Source organism: Eptatretus burgeri, chromosome 10 (genome assembly GCF_056783735.1).
Source record: "Eptatretus burgeri isolate ZD-2024b chromosome 10, Ebu_testis_v1, whole genome shotgun sequence".
NCBI classification, from domain to species: domain Eukaryota; kingdom Metazoa; phylum Chordata; class Myxini; order Myxiniformes; family Myxinidae; genus Eptatretus; species Eptatretus burgeri.
The window spans coordinates 89,079,834-89,103,740 of record NC_140970.1 but is presented as its reverse complement, the minus strand read 5'-3'; the positions used below and the strand labels follow the sequence as shown (position 1 = coordinate 89,103,740).

Sequence of the window (23,907 nt, the reverse complement as noted above, 5' to 3'; positions counted from 1 at the left end):
CATACTTATAAGCATATGCCTTTGCTCTCAATCCAATAAACTTACTCATTACTTTTCCACCCAACTCATCCTTAAACTTACCAATGACCTTTTCATTCTTTTTTGAAAATAACTCGCTCTTCTTCCTAAAATTACTTGTATCATATACTCCAATATTTTTCTTCATATCTTTATAAACATGATCAGTTTTTATATCTAGAATAAAACTATCAGTGTCCATATACAACAATGAAACATTTTCACCATACTCTTTCTGTAAGTTATTATACAAATTATCATACATCAATATCTTTGATAAATCAAGAACTGCTGTTCTAATATAAATCGGTTTATCCATTACAATTCTTTCCTTTTTCATATGAATAGCAGAAGAGTTCTCTGAAAAAACCTTCTCTCTCTCAAAACTTGGTTTATTTATCAATCTTGAAGCTTCTTTCCAAGATGTTGCGAATCTAATGTTTTGCCTGTTTCTAACATTTTCAATTGTCTTTCCAAATACAGCATTATTCATTAATTTATAAAAGTCCCCTTCAAATTTAACTTTTGTATTTGCTCTCATATCTGTATTGAATTTAATATACTTTTCCATCCAAGGACTTTGTTTAAATTTTAAAATTCTATGAAAACTTAGCTCCTCTCAACCCAGCAGATAAATATTGTCTCAAGTTCCTTTGATGCAAAACATATCCCTCTTTATCATAGAATGTTGTTAATAACTTTTCTGTTGATTTGCCTTTCATATTAAAACTTTTATGATAATCACTTAACCATTCTTTCTTTGGGGTTTCTTTCTTGCATGCAAAAGGAAGGTCTTTATGCTTATTATGAAGATCACTTGAGTACCTCAAATCAATTTCAAAATAATAACCTTCTTCCTCATTCAATTCATAAGCTTGGTGTTGGCTTAGTGGTTAGGGTGGTGGCTTGGGATCCCAGGGTCCTGAGTTCAAGCCCCGTTGGCTGCTGAATTAACACCAGGGGGTTGACTCAGCCTGTCATCCTTCCGAGGTCGGCAAAATGAGTACCATTGTACTGGTCCCGGTGTATGCCCCGGTAAGAATAGGTGTACCATATCCCTGTGTGTCGTAAGAGGCGACCAGGGTTGGCGTCAGGAAGGGCATCCAGCCATAAAACATTGCCTCAAGAAAAAGCCCAACCCCTGCACAGCAGGGAAAAATGGCTGTAAAAACGGTCATTTATATATATTTTTTCCTCATTCAATTCCTCTTGAAAAGAAATAACAATATTCATCAAAGCCTTTTCATAATCCTTTTCTTCCACCCACTCTAATTTACCATTAGGTAGAGATTGAGACATTGCCCATCCATACAAATTATTAGCATCAAAATACATCAAATAATTACTTTCTTTTTCACTATCATAATTTGGAAGATATTTATTATTTGCTTTAGCATACTTGTGATATTCCACCTCTCTTAGACTTCTCAATCATCAAAAGCATATCTACATCACTGATTAAATATATATCTTGTTTTGTCATTTTCAACATTGCACTCCAAGCTAAACCAGGAGCTATGAAATAGTGGGCAGGATCGAATCCATAACAATTTTTATTATGACAGAGTGATCTAAAAGCTTCAAACACATGAGCGAACAATAAAACATCTGTTTTTAGATACAAATCATGATATTCTCCAAGGTTCTTTTCCTTAAATATTTTCCAAATTTCTTGTGCGTGTTTATATTCCTTATCACTTATCTCTTTTTCATAAAGGTTATTATAGAAACTTTCTTTTGAAGGAAGTCTTGTTTCTTGAAATCTCATAAATGAATCAATATAATCATAAGGATAAATTCCCTTACTTGTAAGAATTTTCTCTTGACTTTGAATTTTATTCCTTGTTTGGAATTCCTTCTTTAATCAGAATTTCATCTTTAATCAGAATTTCCTCTTTAGTTAAAATTTCATTCATTGTTTGAATTTTTTTTATAATGAGAATTTCTTCAGTTAGAATTTCTTCATTAATTTCCTCTTTACTTTGAATTCTCTCTTTAATCTGAATTTCCTCTTTAGTTCGAATTTCCTCTTTTGAAAAGAATGAATTAAGATTTGGAAAAGAGCCCGTGGAGCTTAGATTTGATGCTAGGTCGGCTCGTGGTGTTCCCATAAACTTGCAAGAATTGAGAAACCTAATACGAGTTTAAGGTTTTGTAAATATCATTTTTGTAAATGAAATATATTGACTTGAGTTTGTTATGGCAGAAATATTCCCTGGTGCTTTTGAAAGTTCATTTATAAATAGATGTGTATCATAGTTGGCGCTTTTGTGAATAAAGACTGGAATAAACAAGGAAATTTATAATTAAAATTACAACAGGAATGAGCGGGACCTCTATATTTACCAGTAAGATGACAATGATCCCAAACTTTAGACTCCTCAATTTCCTCCTCACAAATATGACAGATATTGTTCTTTCTGAATTCTAATTTTTCTTCTTCGGTTAATTTCATCGGTTAATTTGTTTTTACATTAATTTAGTTTGTCTTATGCAATCCTTTTCTAATTGTTTTACAAACTCTTGTGAAGCTTTTTTTTCCACTATAATATTTAAGTTTATTATACATTTCTCCAACAGATGATTTGATATAATAACAGAAACCACAAGGAATATGTTTATGATATTTATTTGTGTGTGATTATTTTGGATTCGGAGAAGCAGTATTTATCTTTTTTTAGGATACATTCAAAATCAGCGTTTATCACAAATGGGTGCATGATAGATTTATTATAATCTTCAAAAGAAATCTTTTCACCAGGTTTTGGCATTGTAATTACAGCTGATTTATGATTACTACAATATTTTGAATGTTGTTCCAATCGTTCTTTTGTGTGAAATGAATTTAGACATTGCTTACAAGGATATATTTTGTTTGCTGTTCTGAATACCTGAGAAGAGATTAATCTTAATAAATTATTGATGTATGTATAATGTGAATTCTTTCCAACACTAAAATATAAAAGATCAATGTGTATTTCTTCATTTTTATCGTTGTTTGAAATTTTTAATATTCGAACTTTGTTTGTATCCGTTAATCCATATACATTAATAGAAAGATTTTTCTTTTTCTCAAATTTAGGAATATCTGTTAGTGGCATTGGGAATTTAAAATCTTTAATGTCCAAGGTATTGTCATATTTCATATATTGTTGTACTCTTTCTGAATTACAATTTGGTGGATGGAAGTGAGCAAGAACAGACCAGAGAAAACATTTATTATCATTGTTCTTAATATTAACAACTGCCTTCTTTAGTTTTATTTCTTTTGGTAATTCAATATAAGAAGAAGCTTTAAGAGGGTTTTATTTTAGAATGTGTATATCTAAAAAGATTATTTTTTTGATATTAAATCCACTTCCTACCACTGTATTATCAACATCCTTCTCTTGTCTTGATAGTTCTTCATAAACCCCACTATTCAAAAAATCTTGAAATGATGTTATAAAATGAAGATCTGTTCTCATTTCAGGAGTTTGTTCTTCATCTTGTCTTTTCATATTCATTTTCACTCCCATATAAAACTTTAAAGTTTTCATTTCTTTTAATGTCTTTTTAATAACTTTTTCAACATGAGGTTTCACTATTTCAATTGATTCAGCTATTGATGATGGACCGGGTTCTCCAAATTGAAAAATCGTTATTTTTAAGTGCCCCATCAGTGTTTTCATTGTAATAGTCTCCCTTTACTTTAAACTCATTTTTCTTGTGTTTTTGTGATTTAAGATGTCTATTATAACTACTCTTCAAAACATCCTTTGAGCAGATATCACAATGTTTTCTTTCCAACTCAAGAGGAGATATTTGATGAAATCGATTAAATGTACGTTTGTTGGTTTGAACGTGTTTTTTGTAATATTTATATTCGTGATTACAAACATCGCAGTACGTTGTACTCACCATATTTATATTATAAAACTTTGCTTAAACTAAAATTTTCTTGATGAAAATTTCGTTGAATTTATAGGTGAATCTGTGCTTCAAACCATTTTATCCTCCAACTTTTTTCACTTGATAAATACAATGTTTCAAGACACAAAAGACAAGTTTCAATCAATCTCTCCATTTGTAAAAGATACTGAGAAATATGCCAAGGATGTAAAATTGAACAAAGATAAATGTAACTTATGGTGGATAAGATGAGTTCTTCAGTGGAAGGGCTTTTAATATACCTGGTAGAACATCAATTAAGGTATCTCTAACAAAAGTTTCTCCTCTCCTTCTGGCAATATATTCAAAACTAGAAAAAGCAATGAAACAAGAAAAAGTATCAAAAAAATAAAAACCTTACGGATGAAGCTTAAGAAAAAAAAGATAAGACCATCTGTAATATGCAAGGAGAAATTTGTATTTTTTTCAACAACCCTAAAGATGTAAATCCTGATGAAATAAAGGATGTTAATATATCAGGTGAAATGACATTTCGTTCAATTGTAATTAAGGATCATTTTAAAATTACCTCTAATATAAAAAATGTAGCAGTTGAATCTGTTAATGAAAAAAAGTATATAGATATCGATGGTAATGTGTTTTTTTTTCGACTAATTAAATGAGTCAATATTCAACTGAAGATTTTGAAGATTATGAGAGTGATTATGATACTGAGAGTTTGTGTTCAAATGATAGTTATGGAAGTAGTTTTATAGATGATTCTGAAAGTATTGAAGATGAATTTCAGTTTAAGTAAAGTTTTACTTTATAAATATGATAGACTTCCCTGATTCTCCATATGACAAATTTGAAAATTGTCCTGCGTGTGAAAGACGGGGATTAAACACAGAGTCAAAAGCCTATAAACAATGTATATTCTGTGATTATTTTCTAATTAATGATAATAAAAAATATAAAAAGGAAAATAATTCTTTTAGATTTACACCAAAAATGAATTACTTTACAAGATTGATTAGAGAAATGAATGTAAAGTATGAGGGTGATAACACACCTTTCCTTACAAGGGAAGAAACTGAACGTATTAGAGAAATGTCCAAAGGATTGTTGTTATATATTATTCATGGATGTGATTTTCAGGGAAATATCAACACAAGATATTGCATAAATAAAATAATGGATTATCTTCAAATTAAACCTGAACTTAGGATAAAATATAGAGTTTCTAAAAAAGCCAACAATAAATTAAATAACCTGTTTTCCAAATATATAAATGAATGATTTTTTTTTACCCATTTGGGAAAATAAGTTAAAATTTAACAATCACATAAATCTTCCAAATTCATTAAGATGTCTCAAAGTTGGTTCAAGTGGATGTGGAAAAACCTGCTTACTTTTGAAGATGCTCCTGACTCCCAACTTTTTAGATTATGATAATTTAATAATTTTCACAAAGTCGAGTTTTCAACCAGAGTATCAACTTCTCTCACAAGGTTTTAATGCTGGTCTTCAAAAAGAAGATATAATCGGTTTATTTAAACTTCAAAAAAACCTAAATGATTATAACATTGAAGATATAATACAACTATTTTGCGATACACAGAGATGTAAAAAGAAATCAAAACCGATAACTTGTATTCTTAGTGATAATATGGATGATATACCATCTCCGCAAGATTTGGATAAATCAAAAAAGAACCTCGTTATCTTTGATGATTGTGTTAATGAGATAAACCAAACGGTAATTGACAGCTACTACACAAGAGGGAGACATTCTTCTTGTAATTGTATTTATCTTAGTCAATCATACTTTCAACTTCCTCGTCGTTCCATCAGAAACAATTGCTAATACTTTTATTCAAGTTAAATTCAATAGATATAAACAATTTTTGGAGAGATAATTGTTCTGCATTATGTAGTAAAAAGGAATTTGGGGATTGCATGAAGCACACGACTGAAAAATATAAATACATTGTTGTGAAACAAGATGAGATATTAAATGATATTTTCCAATAAATGGATACGAAAGAAAGAGCAAGAAGATTTAAGGAACATCAAGAGTTGGTTTCAAAGGTGTAAAACAACAGGAAGACATAAAGAAGAAACGCAGACAGAAACTAACGGGCGAAGAAGCATGATGAAATTTCAAATGATGAAATTTACACTATATACATTCAGTCATAGAATGGGAAAGGGGGCTGTCGAAGGTTTTATTCCTGATATGTCAACGGGAACAACCACAGACCCTGGATATACTCAAAGGAAAGGAATGTACACTAATGATACAAAAGCAGTTAATAGTTTTACTGTGGCAGTTCCTCTTAAATGTATATTTGGATTTTTTGATCATGATAAAGTTCTGTATGGTCTTAAAATTAGATTTCACCTTCAAAGGAATGATAATGAAAATAGATTACTTTTTGGTGATCAGAATAAATTTGTAATTGAGGAAATGAGTTGGTATATTTGTGAATATACTCCGAATCTTAAAACAGAAGAGATGTTGAATAGAAGACTTAACTCAAAGAAACCACTCAGTGTATCATACCTCAAAAGAAGATGTCAACACGTTAAACTAAACCAAACCACTTACACGTGGAATTTGGGTGTTCTGGAAGGAAAGCCACGATATCTGTGGATCATTAAAAAAAAAAATAGATGGCGATACTGCTACTGATAAGAATAATGCATTGAGTGATAATGCCAAGGCGAAACAACTTCACGTTTCTCTAGATGGAACATTTTATCCACGAGATAGATTGGAAATTAATTGGGAAAAAAATGATTTTGCTGAAGCATACAAGTCTTACCAAAAGGTGTGTGAAAGTAATGGAAATAAAGAACCTATTTTGGATATGACAGCATTTAAAAGTTTGTATACAATCTATGCGTTTGACCTGAGTGCTCAAAAGGAAACTATAAAGTCGAATCAAGTGGATACTTCCCTATACATTGAAAGAGGAGAGGGTGAAGAAGTTGATGCATATTGTTTGCTTTTGGAAGAAACAGAATTACAGATTAATACAGATAATGGTGTTATGATTAGTCTCAAATAATTTTTGTTCAATAAATGAGTGGCAAAGTACCAACTGGGGTATATGTTAATCAAATCAATCTTCATAAACTATCATCTTATGTTCAAAATCAAAAGCCTTGTACGATTAACGTTAATACAATTCAGAGAAAAGGAGCAGTAAGAATTGATGTTTTGCTCACAAGAGAACAGGTTAAAATCTTGAACGATACTGGCTCACTTAAAATTAAAATGACAAAACTAATGTTGAAAAAATATTCAATAAGAGAGACGAGTGGAGGATTTCTCCCATTTCTAATTCCTTTATTTGCTGGTTTAAGTGCGGTTGGAGTATTGACGGGTGGTATTTCAACAGCGGTGAAAACTGCCAACGAAAGGAAGGCTCAACTCTGGGCTCAAAAAGAATTGGAAAGACATAACAAAGAGTTGGAGAAACAAATTAGTGGAAGTGGTGTAATTGTAGATTTTGCTGAAAAACTTGAAGGTCTGCCTGATAAAGCGAGATTGTTAGTTGGAGATATGCTTTCTTCTATCGCACAAGCAGGTGTAAAATTAACTAAAAGGGGTAATCGATTATATCTTTCTTATAAATAAATGAGCATTGATGAGTGGTTTAAAGAATTTTGAAAGAATACAACATCAAATTTACAACTTGTCAAATATTGTAAGAAATTAAAAATTCATAATGTGGTTATTTGTATGAGAGATGAATTAACAAATGTGCCTAAACATACAAATAATATTATCATGAATTTAGAAGATAATAATGGGAATGGTTCTCATTGGGTTTGTATTTTTAATAATCAAGACAGATATTATTTTGATAGTTTTGGTCTTCCACCACCTGTTGAAGTCATAAAATTCTTACAGAATGGTGTTTATCAAACATTTCAAGTCCAATAATTAAATTCCAAGTGTTGTGGTCAATTATATCTATATGTGTTATTTCAACTCAACAAAAATAAAAAAATTTATGACATTATTTTTAATCTAATATAAATGACATTTTGGTAAAGATGGTTCTATCTTTGGTGTATCCCAAGAACTGGATATTGATTTATCAAATTATTACACAAAGGCACAGGCTGAACGATATGAATATAGTATAACAAAAAATATTAATATGAAAAATGCTTATAAATAAAAAAAATTATCCAAGCCCGACTGACGCGAATGACTTGGTGAGATTAAGCGATTTATCACAATATATATCCTTAAATAAAACGGCCGTGTATTCCAAAGATACAGAAGTGTTGATTTTATCTCCAGGTCATACAGAATTCATAGTTCGAATTAAAATAAATTTTTATAAAGAAGGGTGTATCGTTTGCATGAGAATAGAACAATGGGGGTATGATATGAATGATTTAGGGTATAATTGGTCATTTAAAATTGACCTTGAAGACCTGGAACAATTAAATCAGTCTCGTAAGGAAGAATATTATCCACTTTGTATTGAGAATGAGTTTTGTGGAGCCACGATTAGTAAACAACAAATAAAAGAATTTAATAAGTGTAAATATAATAATGGTTTTACCCTGGTTTATATCACTAGTACGTGCCCGTTAAAAAAAAATAATTATAAATAAATATTCAAACCGCGAGCAACAAACAACAACCACACAGCCCGTTTCTTCGCTCTCGTGTGCCCGCACGTGTGTGACCCAGAAGTTCGCATATTATTCGCAGTTACAATTATTCGCAATTTAGTTTTAATACCCAATTATTCAATAAGCGCCAACATATTGTTACGTTTGAGGGGGGGGGCTATGCATTCAAAGGGTAATTAGGATGTTTAATTAGGTATGCCATGCTGTTCGAGTTTACCAGGATCTCGATGTAATAAGTAGCAATTCAGTGGTGATAAGTTGTCTAGTAAATGTTCATTTCTTCAAGGGGGGAAATGATAATTCTCACGTAATTAGATAGGGACACGGGATAGGGTAAGTGTGTCTGCGAAAACCCCTTTTGGTATTCTCTGGAGACTGGCCGTGACGTCACAGGACAGTGCAGCGGATGGCTCCGCCCCGTGATCACGATTGGCAGAAGGTGACGGCGGTGGGCCAATAAACGGCTCGATTGGAAGTGACGAGGACAGGAGGATAAAAAGGTTCTGTTCGGGGTCGAAAAAGAAGAGGAAGAAGATCACAACCAAAAAGATCGTGTTTTTTTGGTGTGGAGGGTTGCGCGGGGAGCATCGTTGTTGTTGTGCTGATTCGATCGTGTTCTTCATCGTGTCTTGGAGCCTTGCTGAGCCTCGTGCCTCACCTTGGTTGGCTCTGGGGTTCTGCTGACTCGGAGTACGGGGTCGAACGGCGGGCGGACCTGCCTCCCTCTCCTGCTCGCAACTTGGCGCCAGAACTGGTTCCCTGGCAGCTGTGAGCGGACTTGGGCCAAGACCAGGAGGTCGACAGCACCACGGTTTCTCCTGCCCCCCTGACGAGAGCAAGGCCAGCTCATCCGACGCCGATCCAGGGACAGTTGCGTCCACACCACGGTCCAGCCTGACCACCAGAAATAGCTACGTTGTGTGTGCGTGTGTGTGTGTGTGTGTGTGTGTGTGTGTGTGTGTGTGTGTGTGTGTGTGTGTGTGTGTGTGTGTGCGTGTGTGCGTGCGTGCGTGTGCTTGGCGCCTTAGAAGGTTTGAGATCTCTACATTCATTGGAATTGTCTGTGTTTTTCCCCACGCCCGATCCCACACCATCCCGTCGAATCGCCCCGGATCCCTCTTCTTGCCGAGTCTTGTTATTTCTGGTAATAATAAAAACAAATAAACATCATCAACTCAGTGAAAAGCGACTCGTGCCACCTTCCTCGTCCCGTTTGCGGTAGAGCGATTAGAACCGCCATGTTTGGGTTTTAAATAAATAAACCGCCTCCATCGTTTCGGCTCATTCTACGTTGGCGGGACTGTTCAAGTCCCGTGGACGTCACATTGGTGTCAGGAGTGGGATGTTCGAACCCCTCTAAATTATATTTGGTATCGGGAGAATATACCAAGATTAAAATCTCGCCACAAATTGGAATATAAAATTACTGCAGAAAAGCACGCGAGCTCGGGAAAATTTTGGCGGGATTTTTCAAATTTAAATTAATTGGCGGCAAACGGGACTTCTGCACCATGGCGGATGTGCAGATGTTTGAGGAGGAAGGCCACGTGTCTGGCAGCGAGTCGGGGGAAGAAGGGAGAGACGGGGGTAGGGTTGGAACCTCCCCCATTCCGAGCGTGGACCGTGCTTCATCGCCCGTAACGGAGCCGGCAGCGCCGGAAACCGGTACGATGACGATCTGGACAATGTTGGAACGTTTAATGAGTGCAATGACGGCACAGGGGGCACAAATGGCAGCAATGACGGCACAAATGGAACATCAATTCGTGACAGAGGACAGACATGAAGGCACAGTGGGCACAAATGGCAGAAATGACGGCACAAATGGAAAATCAATTCGTGACACAGTGGGCAGACATGACGGCACAGTGGGCAGAAATGACGGCACAGGGGGCAGAAATGACAGATCAATTGGGGGTATGGGGCAACAGTTGGGTGCACGGATTGATTTAATGAGGGATGAATTGGGGGAAAAGATGGAGAAAATGAAAACTGAGATGCAGGAGTGTGTGGATGTTAAATTGGGAGAAATACAAAGCAAATTCGAGGATAGATTGGAGGAAACAAAGGTAGAAATTACATTGGAGGGGGAAAATATACGAAAAAAATTGGTAGATAAAATTGATGCAACGAACATTCGGGTTGATAAAGTGGATGAAAGCCTGGAACGTCATCGTGCCTGTGTGGATGCTCGTATGCAGCTGCAAGTTGAAGAGTGGGGAGAGCTGAGGAAGCAAGGGATGAATTTGGCGGAGGAGGTAAAAGGATTGGAGGCTCGTTTGGACGAACAAGATAAAATTATGAGCCAAGATGAAGTCTTGGATAAAGGCCTGGTAGAGACGTCTTTTGTAAGTAGAGTGTCCGGGTTGGTTGAGGAGCAGCTACAAACTCACGACGGAGCCTTGGAGGAGGTTGTGCGTGCCCAGAAGATCCTGCGGGAAGAGGTGAATCGGTCCATTCAACGTTTGGAACAGGAGGCAAAATTGACCCATGAGACCCTCATCACAAAACATCTTTGGCCACAGTGGGCTCCGAAATTGGATACGCAGCCACAAGGGTGTTTGATCCCTGGGCTGGATTCGGACAAGGGAGAAACTGAGAAGCGGGCCACCGTAAAAGTGATCCCCCTGGTAAATTTCGACGGGTCAGGGAGCGTTGAAGCTTTTCTGACGCAATTTGAGTGCATTTCCCGACTAAACGGGTGGAATGAGCGGGAACGTACAGGGAATTTGGTGGCAACGTTGCGGGGACCAGCCGCAGATGTGTTAAACGTGATCGCGGAGGGGATGTTGACCAGCTCCCACATTTGCGAGGCGTTGAGCTGTCGGTTTGGGTTTGCAGCGAACTGTGATCTGGTGCGGGCTCAGCTCCAGCACCGCAGATTAAAGCCGGGTGAGACAGTGCAGGAGCTGGCACAGGACATTTACCAATCAGTCAGGATCGCGTATCGGGACTTTACAGTGGAGGCGTGGGACAGACTGGCACTAGAGAAATTTTTAGCTGCTCTTCCTGACCCTGAGGTTCGAGCGCTAGTGGAGTTGCAGGATCCACCCACCGTTCACCGAGCGGCCGAGTGCGCGGCCAGGCTGGCCTCGTGGAGTCGGCCGGGTCGGGTTCCAGAGAGGCCATCGGTGAAGATCCGACAGGCGGAGATCCAGGATCAGGGAGGGGGGCTGGGAGAAATTGGCATTACCCAAATGTTTCAGGAAATTTGCCAGAAACTGTCAAGTTTGATAAAGGGTAATCTGGTAGTTGGTGCGCCAAAGCGGCGGGGTCCAGCCCAGCCAATAGAGCAATTCGATTATGGCCGAGGGGGTCCGGAACCGGAAGAGACATTTCACCGATACTCACGGGGGCCTTTTATGGGGAGTTGTTTCCGGTGCGGGCGAAGAGGACACATGCAACGATATTGTCGGTACCCGGCGATGGAGGGTACCTGCCTCCATCCATTTCTCCATTTCTCCTGCCCCTCTGACGAGAGCAAGGCCAGCTCATCCGACGCCGATCCAGGGACAGTTGCATCCACACCACAGTCCAGCCTGACCACCAGAAATAGCTTGTGTGTGTGTGTGTGTGTGTGTGTGTGTGTGTGTGTGTGTGTGTGTGTGTGTGTGCTTGGCGCCTTAGAAGGTTTGAGATCTCTATATTCATTGGAATTGTCTGTGTTTTTCCCCACGCCCGATCCCACACCATCCCGTCGAATCGCCCCGGATCCCTCTTCTTGCCGAGTCTTGTTATTTCTGGTAATAATAAAAACAAATAAACATCATCAACTCGGTGAAAAGCGACTCGTGCCACCTTCCTCGTCCCATTTGCGGTAGAGCGATTAGAACCGCCATGCTTGGGTTATAAATAAATAAACCGCCTCCATCGTTTCAGCTCATTCTACGTTGGCGGGACTGTTCAAGTCCCGTGGACGTCACAATATTTTACCTTTTCGCAATGTCGTGGCAAGGAAAAACAAAAAGAGAAGAGAAGAGAAGAGAGAAAAAATTTTTACTTCCTGGTTCGGAGCATTCCAGCACTCTGATGTTACCGAAATTAATGCACCATCTAATATGAAAACTATCATAACTTGGGCCATTGTGTTTATCTATAAATGCGCATAAGAAATCGAGAAATTATGAGAATACACGAAGTCATCACTCTCTGGAAGCCCGTACGTGTGTGTGTTCATGTGGATCAATATTTTTTGATTGTGTGTGTGTTAGGGTTTGTTAGTTCCCTGGCGAAACAACTATAATTATAGAAAAACAGAAAATCTAAAAAATACCCGTAATGGGGAACTGAGCTTCCCTTCCCCATTGGCCATGCCCACGCAACAACGTGTCTTGTCATTGGTTTGGTAAATAAATGGCCATAACTTGGGAAGCACTTGTTTGATTAATATCAAACCTTGAAAAGGCACATCCTCAGGTCCTCAGCAATATACCTGGCAGGTTTCAATTAGATCGGACCAGTGGTTGTCGAGAAACAGCGGTCACAGACATTGCTGGAATTATAGATAGATGAAAACAGTAAAAATACAGGATTATATATAATAAGTAAGGAATACAAAATGATTTAATTATGGGAAGATGGGGAGGTGTTTCATGTCATAATATTATTCTAACATATATTTCTAATACATAAATGATGGCAAGAAGGCTTCAAGAAAATTATCATTTCTGTGTCCAAGCATACCTTCAAGAAAAGGGTATTTGGTATTTTAATAAATATGTTCTACAACATAAGAATGAGGTATTTTCAATAAAAGATTGGCATGATGCTGATGTTGATAAACCGACAACCTTAGATTTAATTAGAATGTTAAATAATGAAAAAATTATAAAGTTAAGAAAACGTAAGGCTCTTTTAGAAATTCAAAAGAAATTTTATTGGTTTCCTGTTGTAAAAAAAAATTATTTTGGATACAGTAATAACAAGAAATCCTGATGAATATATGTATGATATTCTATGGGGTGGAAACTATTCAAGGATAGTAAGGGACGAGGAAGTTGAAGAGAGAGGAGAAAGAGAAGGGGGAAAGGGAGAAGAGAGAAGGAGGAGAGGGAGGAGAGGGAGGAAAGAGCGCGACTGAATAAATATGGAAACCAGTGAGATGAAAAAAATATTGGGGGTATTACAGAAAATAACTCAACCCACCGAGGAGGAAAACAAAGAATTGACAAGTCTATTAGCAATATTTTCGACAATACTGTTTTCAAGGACAGGATATTGACTTTAAAGTTTTTCATTTTTTTTCTTAAATAAATGGAGGAGAGAGTGAAGGCATTTCTAAGGATTCTTTATGTTTTAAAAATTAAGATTCAAATGTGCATGTTGGAAACTAAAAATGTTTTCGCTCTCTGGAGGAATTTTTCTCATAAATAAATGAGTTATTGTCTCAAATGTAACAAGAAAACTAATACTGAAAATATTTCATATTTTAAAAGTAAAAATAACAGGGTTATACAAAAAGGTCTTTGTTCGGTGTGTGGTTCAAAAAAACAAATTGATCTCCAAACACAAACTCGGAGGAGATATACAAAAGTTTTTATCAGGAAGTAAATTTACAACTACTGGAATACCAGGGGAATTACATCTACCAGGGTATTCTTTCTGTGGTCCAGGCACAAACTTGGATAAAAGATTAGATGCGGGAGACAATCCTAATTCTTGGAGTGAGCCCATCAATAGAGTTGATGAAGTGTGCATGAGACACGATATTGATTATGGGAATACCACAACTTTGGAAGAAAAGCATGAAGCCGAGAGAGAAATGTTGTATAATTTGTCTCTGATACAAAATCCAACCTTGAGAGAAAAAGTTGATAGGTTCATCGTGAAGAAGATGATCAGTGCTAAATTGAAACTTGGACTTGGAAATTCAAAAAACTTATAGGCTCTAATGATGTCATTAAGATTGAAGAGCAATGAGCTGATGAATTACATAAACCAATATTCACAAAGTTTCAGAGAAGGAAGGTTTATTCCAAGGAAGTAGATTATATCTGGTCCGCTGATTTGATTGAACTCAATAATGATAAGGGGTACAAGTATGCTTTAACCGTTATTGATTTGAGGAGTCGATACGCATGGGTTGTCCCTTTAAAAAAACAAAACAGGTAATACTCTTATGTTAGCCTTTCAACAGATATTTAATAAAAGTAAGAGAAAACCTAAAAAATTGTGGACTGATGAGGGTGGAGTTTTTTTTTTTTATAACAAGACATTTATGAATTTTCTAAAAAATAACTATTACATTATACAGTACCTTTAATGAAGGGAAGGCCGTTGTTGTTGAACGTTTTAATCATACCTTAAAAGAGAGACTATATAAAAAATTCACACAAATCGGTTCACAACAATGGTCATCTTTTATTCAGGATATTGTGGATAAGTATAATGACACGATTCACACGTCAACGAATATGAAACCATGAGAAACATTTACAAAATTAAAATTTGAAAAAGATTAATGTCAGAAAACCTAAGTTCAAAGTTGGTGATATCGTAAGAATATATAGATGGAAATCTCATTTTGAAAAGGGTTATACTAAACGATGGACGAACGAACTTTTAAAAATTGTTTATGTAATAGATACGGTTCCTTGGACTGAAAAGATATATGATTTAGAAGGGGAAGAGATTTTAGGTTCATTTTATTCACAGGAATTACAAAAGACAATGATAAATTGAAATTTTTTTGACTCCGCCCACACAAACCCCACCCACATAAATCCCACCCCACACAAGCTCCACACAAACCCCACCCCACACAAGCTCCAGATACAAGCTCCACCCACATAAACCCTGCCCACACAAACCCACCCACATAAACTCCACCCCGCACAAGCTCCACATAAACCGCACCCCGCACAAGCTCCACATAAACCCCACCCCACACAAGCTCCACATAAACCCCAGCCCGCACAAGCTCCACAAAAGGCCCACCCTGCGCAAGCTCCACATAAACCCCACCCCGCACAAGCTCCACATAAACCCCACCCGCACAAGCTCCACATAAACCCCACCCCGCACAAGCTCCACATAAACCCCACCCCGCACAAGCTCCACATAAACCCCACCCCGCACAAGCTCCACATAAACCCCACCCCACACAAGCTCCACATAAACCCCACCCCGCACAAGCTCCACATAAACCCCACCCCACACAAGATCCACATAAACCCCACCCCGCACAAGATCCACATAAACCCCACCCACATAAACCCCACCCCGCACAAGATCCACACACAAACCCCACACAAGCTCCACACACAAACCCCACACAAGCTCCACACACAAACCCCACACAAGTTCCACACACACACCCCACACAAGTTCCACACACACAAACCCCACACAAGCTCCACCCACATTCATCATATTCACATAATTAGTGATTAGTTCATTAGTTAATTAGTTCCCCACACGCAACATGTTTATTTAATTGAAAAATTCTCCACCCATCCACACAAGCTCCACCCTTCCACCCATCCACCCATCCACCCATCCACCCATCCACCCATCCACACAAGCTCCACCCATCCACCCATCCACCCATCTATCCATTTATCCACACAAACCTCATCCACATAAACCCTCCCACATAAACCCTGCCCACACAAGCCCCACCCACATAAACCCTGCCCACACAAACCCCACCGAATCCCCGCCCACATAAGCCCCGCCCACACAAGCCCCGCCCACACAAGCCCTGCCCATACCAGCCCCACCCACATAAGCTCCTCCCACACAAACCCCTCCCACACAAGCCCACCCCCCCCATTCCCCCTGTGCACCCCCCACCTTTGACCCACCACCTCCCTCATCCCACCCCACCCTTCCCCACACACACATGGGGAGGGGAGGGGGTGGGATGAGGGGGTGATGGGTCGTTGGGGGAGCGCACCTACCCCCCCCCTCCCTCCCTCTCCTCTTCATGTCTTAATTCTCTTTTTGTAATTCAAAATCAAATAATTGTAAACAAAACAAATATAATTAATCAAAATTGCAAATATTAAATATTCATTTGCGAGAATGTATAATCTTTCCCAGCAATCTTCTTCAGATGTCTTGTGATTTCAAAACTCGGACACCATATTCTGTTTTGAAACAAAAAGTGGATAATAATTAGGTTTTATAAAGATAATTACATGGTAATATGAGTAAGCCTGGTGTTGGTTCTAAGTTCAAGCCTCGTTGACCACTGAATTAACACACCAGGAGGCCGACTCAGCCTGTCATCCTTCCGAGGCAAATAAAATGAATTCCAGTGTGCTGGCATAACCGCGTCCAAACTAATGATGCAACCAACAACCATAAGGCTACATTCAAAAGCGAGAGTGATATTAATAAAAGAATAAATAAACAAATAACTAAATAATAATTCAGAAACATTTACCTCCAGAAAATCATGTGTTGTACCAGATTCCTTCAACAGTTTATGTTGTGTGATCGAGCTGAAAAAAAAAAATGAGTCAAGGGTATAGATGGAGAGACAGACAGAGAGAGGGAGGTAGAAAGACAGATGGAGAGACAGACAGAGAGAGGGAGGTAGAAAGACAGATGGAGAGACAGACAGAGAGAGGGAGGTAGAAAGACAGAGAGAGATACAAAGAGACAGACAAACAGACAGGGACACACACACACACACACACACACACACACACACACACACACACACACACACACACACACACACACACACACACACACACACACACACACACACACACGTCTCACCGTTGATTGAATTCACTCGATCAGAGGCCGTGATCAGACTTCGTGCCAGTCATTAAAAATGTTTTTCTCTTCTCTTCTAAGATGATTGACCTCTTCAATAAGAGCATTCATTTCATGCACCTTGTTGTGATATGTAAACTGCTCTTCTTCCAAGGACCTGCCAGGAAAAAAAAAATCTATTTTAGCATTATCACGATTTAATTTATAATCAATTGCTTCATCGTTCAAAGAGGAACCCATACACAAACTTACCAACTTTGTGGTGAGCTGTTTTCTTCGTCAGAAGAAAGATAGTTCATGTCTCAGTTGAAAACCATTGGTACAAGATGGCAAAAAGATCAGAGGTCGTGATAAGACTTCGTGCCAGTCATTAAAAATGTTTTTCAATCCTCTTCTAAGATGATGACCTCTTCAATTGGAGCATTAATTTCATGCACCTCGTCGTGATATGTAAACTGCTCTTCTTCCAAGGACCTGCCAGGAAAAAAATATATATATATATATATATATATATATATATATATATATATATATATATATATATATATATATATATATATATATATTATCATTATCACAATTTATTTTATTATCGATTGCTTCATCGTTCAAAGAGGAACCCATACACAAACTTACCAACTTTGTGGTGAGCTGTTTTCTTCGTCAGAAGAAAGATAGTTCATGTCTCAGTTGAAAACCATTGGTACATGGTGGTAAAAAATGAAAATCCCGTCTGGCAGAAACTTTGTCTGGCGAATCACTTGTAAGGCAACGATGAGGAAATTGCCTAATCATCGGGTGTGGCCACAGGAAATGACGCTTCGGGCGAGACAGCTTGGGAAATACGTGGGCGATACATTCTCAAGTAGTATGACTGATTTTAAAAACAAAATTAAAATGCGCCAAATGATTTTGATTAATCTTGCGTTTAAAAGCGTGTTCGTGTTCTGATTTAAAATATAAACACGAGGCCTTGTCTCTCACAGAATACTTCCTATTTTTTCACAGCATGACTGTCCCAAAAGACTTCCTCATTTTCACGGCACGAACTGAAAACATTTGAAACAAAACTTGTTTATGGCGTGGTTTATGCAAAAAAATGATATGCAACTCAGGAGGTGGTCAGATGAGATCATTAAGAGAAGTACATCATTTCATAATGACACAAAAGGGGTATCTTGAAAAATAGAAAGATTCAAATGTTTTATTTTTAAATATTTTAGATGGGGATTATTGTGCAAAGAAAATTCAACTATTGAAGGAATTTGAGAATGAACAAATGTTTATTGGTTCAATGAGTGAGCTAAACATTATGCACTGGTTATTTGAAAAAGAGTACCCCGAGGCTTACATGTTTCAGATATTTCTTTAGAATCACTTTGAACAAATCACATTACTACTTTGCTACTTGAACAATTCTTTATCTTATTGCATTGGTTATTTGAAAAGAGTGCCCCAAGGTTAAAAGGGGAGACAAATAAATATACCTTGGGATAAAAAGGGGGTTTACTTTTAGGGAAAAAAAAAAATGAATCGCTGAAAATCCCCCATTCATTTACATGGGGAAAAGTGAGCCAGAATCAGTATACTCACCCTGCTCCCCTCAACTCCCACCTCATGTTTATATGTGTACTGTACCGTCCACCTAACAGTGATGACTCCATCTACACCTCACTATCTGAAAACATGGACCAACTTCTATCTTCTCATCCAAACTCTCTTCCTCATATTTGGCGACTTCATTTGTCATCATGCCAGTTGGCTTGGTGTGGGTACCTCTCTCACCTGTCATGGCACCTCAGCAAAAGCTTTCTGCGACTCATTGGGACTGACTCAATCGGTCAACTTCCCTACCCGGATCTCAACCAATGGTACTCCATCTCTTCTGGATTTGATTTTGACAAATTTCCCTGACAATATCTCCTGCTCTTCCTCCGCTCCAATCGGTTCTTCTGACCATGTCCTTGTCAAAGTGGACATCTCTCTGGCTATTATCGGAGAACCACCTCACCGCCGTCGAGTCTGGCATTTCACTCAAGCCGACTGGCAGGGTCTCCAAGCAGCCCTCAAACTTATAGACTGGTCTCCTATCTCTACTTTCTCCAACATCAACTCATCCTGGGAATTCTTTCAAAGAAACTTGCTCTCCCTCATGCACAGATTTATCCCCTCTCATCTTCAGTTGTCCTACCCTTCCTCCCACCCTTGGTTCACTGAAGCTTGTGGTGAGCAGTTGTCCTGAAACAACTTGCCTTTGCCTCATAGAAAGCAAACCCAACTGAGGGCAATCTCAGTTCCTTCCATAAAGCTTGGAACAAGTGTGTATCTACCCTCAGGAGAGCCAGAAAACAACATCTTTCTCATCTCAAGTCTGAACTCTCAAACCTCTCTCCCTCCTCAAAATCCTGGTGGCGTCTAATCAAATCTGTTTCTGGTGTATGTTCCCCCTCCATCCCCTCCCTTACCTCAAATGGCTGCACTGCTGATACCGCACGTGAAAAAGCTGAATGCCTAAACTCGGTGTTTGCAGCAAAATTTTGTGTCCAAAACCCATCACTTTCTATACCCACCTTACCCAGTCGCACCCAACTGTCCCTGGACTCTGTGTCCTTTTCTCCTGACAAGGTGGAGAGCTTGCTGTCACACCTCGACTCAGATTCTGCAACCGGTCCAGACAGCATCATCCCACGTGTCCTCAAAGCCTGCTCTTCTGCTCTTGCTCACCCTCTCTCTGTTCTATTCACCCTCTCATTTGCTCAAGGCCATCTGCTTGGAAATCAGCAAACATCACTGCCCTGCACAAAAAAGGTGCAAAAACAGATCCCTGCAACGACAGACCAATCGGCCTTCTCCCAATCATCAGCAAGGTTATGGAATCCATCATCGCTTCAGACATTAAATCCTTCCTCTTCTCCAATGGCTTGATTTCTGATCATCAATTTGGTTTCAAACCAAGTCACTCTACCCTGGATATGCTGCTTCTGCTCTCCCAACAATGGATGGAAGCCCTCAATGCCAGACAGGAAATCCGAGCCGTATCCCTGGATATATCACGTGCTTTTGACACAGTCTGGCACCCTGCCCTGCTCACCAAACTCTCTTCCTATGGTATCCAAGGCTATCTCCACTCATGGCTCGCAGACTTCCTCTCCTGTCGCAGTCAACATGTGGCCCGAAATGGAGTTCTTTCATCCCCCCTTCCTGTCCAGGCTGGAGTAACTCAAGGTAGCGTTCTGGCCCTTGTTCTTTTTCTGGTTTTCATCAATGATCTCTCCGACTCTGGAAAATCCTCTATATCTCTTTGCTGATGACTCCACCCTCTGCCGTACCATCGGTCATCCCTCAGACCGGCAAGCAGCAGCTTGTTTGCTCACTGCTGGTCTGGATAAAATCACAAACTGGTCGAACACGTGGAACATGTCTTTCAATCCGGAAAAATCTCACACTCTCACTGTGTCTCTTCGAAAGGACCGCTTAGAAAACCCCCCCCTTCTACTTTCTCAAGAATCCTCTTGAAGTCCTTTCATTCAAGCTTTTGGATCTCATTATCTGCCATGACCGTTCCTGGGAAAGCCACATTTCAAACCTCGCCTCCAAAGCCAATCGCTGACTGGGAATCCTCCGTCGTGCAAGGTCCTTCCTCGGCCCACCTGAGCTCCTGACCACTTACAAAGCTTTTGTCCGCAGCCTGATGGAGTACTGCTCTCCCCTCTGGGCTGGTGCTCCTGCCACCCACCTTTCTCGGCTTCACGCTGTCGAAACCAAGGCATTTCGGATCATCGGCATCTCCCACAATGAGGCTGAGTCTTTAGGTCTCTCACTCAATCACCGCAGGTTGGTCAGTGGTCTTTCTGTCTTCTACCGTCTCCTCTCCAGCCTCGCCCCCCCATGCTCTCTCTGCGATTAGTCCCCACCACATTTCTACAGGGCGCTCAGTGTCAGGTATGGGAGCATGTGCCATAACAGCGCGTCACTGTGTCCACTTTCCGCCGGTACTCCAGGGGCCTCCGTCTGGCCATCCCCCAGGCAGATGCCAGGTCCATCTTCCGACATCCTCCCTAAAATCCAGTCCATACAAGTGCTGAAAAGTGTGGGGGCCAGTACACACCCCTGATGAACTCCAGTAACAACTGGAAATAAGTCAGAGATGGTACCACCACACTTCACAGCACTCTCAGTACCAGAGTAGAGTTCAGACATCAGATCGATCAGTTTTAGTGGCACCCCACGAAGACCAAGAATCCTCCAGAGGATATCCCGATTCACTGAATCGAACGCTTTACAGAGATCAACATAGGCTGCATGCAACTCTCGTCTGCGTTCGGTGAGGACACGAAGAGCAAGGATACGGTCAATCGTTGACCTCTTTGGTGTAAAGCCTGACTGCTCTGGACGCTGGTGCTCAAGCAGATGGTGGCGAACCCTATCAAGAATTATCCGAGCAAAGACCTTGCCCGGCACAGAGCAGCGTCACCCCTCGGTAGTTGTTGCTGTCTTGGCGATCACCCTTCCCTTTCCAGAGAGGAACAACAAGGCTCCTCTTCCAATCAGTTGGGATGATGCCTGTGTTCCAGGCAGAGCACAAAACTGCATGCAACGACACGAGTGCAGCATTTCCACCAGCCTTGAGAAGTTCAGCATGGATGCCACAGATCCCTGGAGCTTTGCCCCGTTTCAACTGGTTCACCGTACCCCGTGTTTCCACAAGCGAAGGTGGACCACAGTTGATTCGAGGGTCAGCAACAGGGATTGTAACACCCTTGACATCCAACTCGACAGCTGGGGGATCAGCCTGGTACAACTGCTCAAGGTCCGCCAACAACCCCCTTCTGGTAAAACTACCAAAATCACGAATCACTGCTCACCTTCACTCTTTCATTCCTCTTTTTTCCCACCTTTGGAATAAACTCCCTCACTCTATTCATTCCCATTCTTCCCTCCAGGCCTTCAAAACAGCTGTTCACCACCACCTCTTATCATCCCCCATCCAAATCCTCGATCTTTTCTACCCCCGATAATCCACCCAAGCCCCACCTCCTTCAAATTCCCTGCTTTCCTTCTTGAAAGTCCCTGTAATGTCCATCTTCTATTCCCCATGTTCCCCGTCCCATCCCTCTCCCTTCCACAGATCTCCAAATGTTTCTGTTCCCCACTATTTTGTCCTTCCCACTCCGTCCCCTCCTGTCTCATGCCCCCCTTGATGTGCGTTGTGTGTTTGCTCTCATATGATCCTCGACAAGGTATTCAAAAAAAAAATAAAAAATTTCGGCTCACCATTCTCCTGTGGTGTGCAGTATCAAGTTTCGTTCAAAAAAATAAATTCCCGATTCGGTCAAGTACTCTTGGGAGAATTTGATCAATGCAAACAACTTCAGCGGACTAGTTCGCTGGAGCTACCTTCTTTTATTTTCTTGAAATGATTTATTAAAAAATCTCAAACATTTAGTAAAGACAAAGAACGATTTACTTTTAAGCATAAAATAAACCACCATTTTTACCTAATACTTCTGTGTTCATTAATAAATAAAATTGTTTCGAAGATTACGTACAATAATTTATTCGACTTTCTTTTCTCCGTTTTTTTTCACATTGACGTGCAATATCAAGTTCCGTTCCAATCGGGCAACGAAAAAAAATTATTGAAAAACCAATTCCCGATTCAGTCAATACAAGTACTCTTTGGGATTATTTGATCAATGCAAACAACCTCAGCGGTATAGTTCTCTGGAGCTATCTTTTTCTTTTTTTTTTTTAAATGATTTTTTGATCAACCGCTGTCACAACGGGAACCCAATGGGTTAACGGGTCGTATCGTCCTTCATAAACCTGAACTTGTAGCCGACAATACATTTTTCTCGAGTTCAATGGAGTCTTGCTCTCCATGTCTCTCCCTTTTCCTGGATGCCATCGAATCAAAAGATGTCCAACATCGTTAAGATCTTTCACAAGGAAGCAGAAGCAGATGGCCTGTTTTTATATCGTGACAGGTAAGTTCATAGTGACCCCATTGTTTTCTACCACCCCTCATGTCTTGCAACACCTTCGGTCCTCGCTCTTGCATGAGCCTGTAATTTGTACTTAGGAAAACAAAAATAAGGTGAAAACATTTCTCGTCAAGTGCTCTATACAAGATGAAGTTGGGTGAAATAAATAAATAAACAAACAAATAAATATCCATAAAGTTTCTTCACGCCCCCCCCTCTCCTTCCCCCCTCCTTCCCCTACCCAGGAGTTCATAAATAGATTGGATTCATCTGTTGTTGATTATAGTGCAGGGATGATATACCAAATGGCCTCTTCTTGTGTTAAAGTTCCTTACATATTTAATGTAATTTTCTTTGTGGAAGATGATGGAATGGAGAGAACAACAGAAACAAATGAGCTTGAGGGAAAGCAAGTAGAGCCAAGTGGAAAGGATGAACCAGAACTCGGTGAGTGTGTTTTGATCTTTGTTTTGTTTTTGTTGTCACTGCGGCTCTTTTTAAGCATGACTGTCTTTTTGGTGCTAATGCAAATGTGGTGTGTTGTTAATTCCTCTCGGTGTACTAGTTATGATGATGGTGTTTAAACCAGAACAAAATAAGTTTCGCTCGCATTAAAACGCAATGACTTGCTGCAAATGAACTC

The 23,907-nt window shown here is 39.5% G+C and overlaps 1 protein-coding gene across 1 annotated transcript in view; it reads left to right on the top strand.

Annotated features, from left to right (window-relative positions):
• The window catches only part of BLOC1S2 (biogenesis of lysosomal organelles complex 1 subunit 2), a 53,685-nt gene that overhangs the window by 5,310 nt on the left and 24,468 nt on the right, over positions 1–23,907 (top strand). The window contains exon 2 of the mRNA XM_085899278.1: positions 23,628–23,711. Coding sequence (XP_085755404.1) covers positions 23,628–23,711 — 84 coding nt within the window. The remainder of the gene's footprint in view (positions 1–23,627; positions 23,712–23,907) is intronic.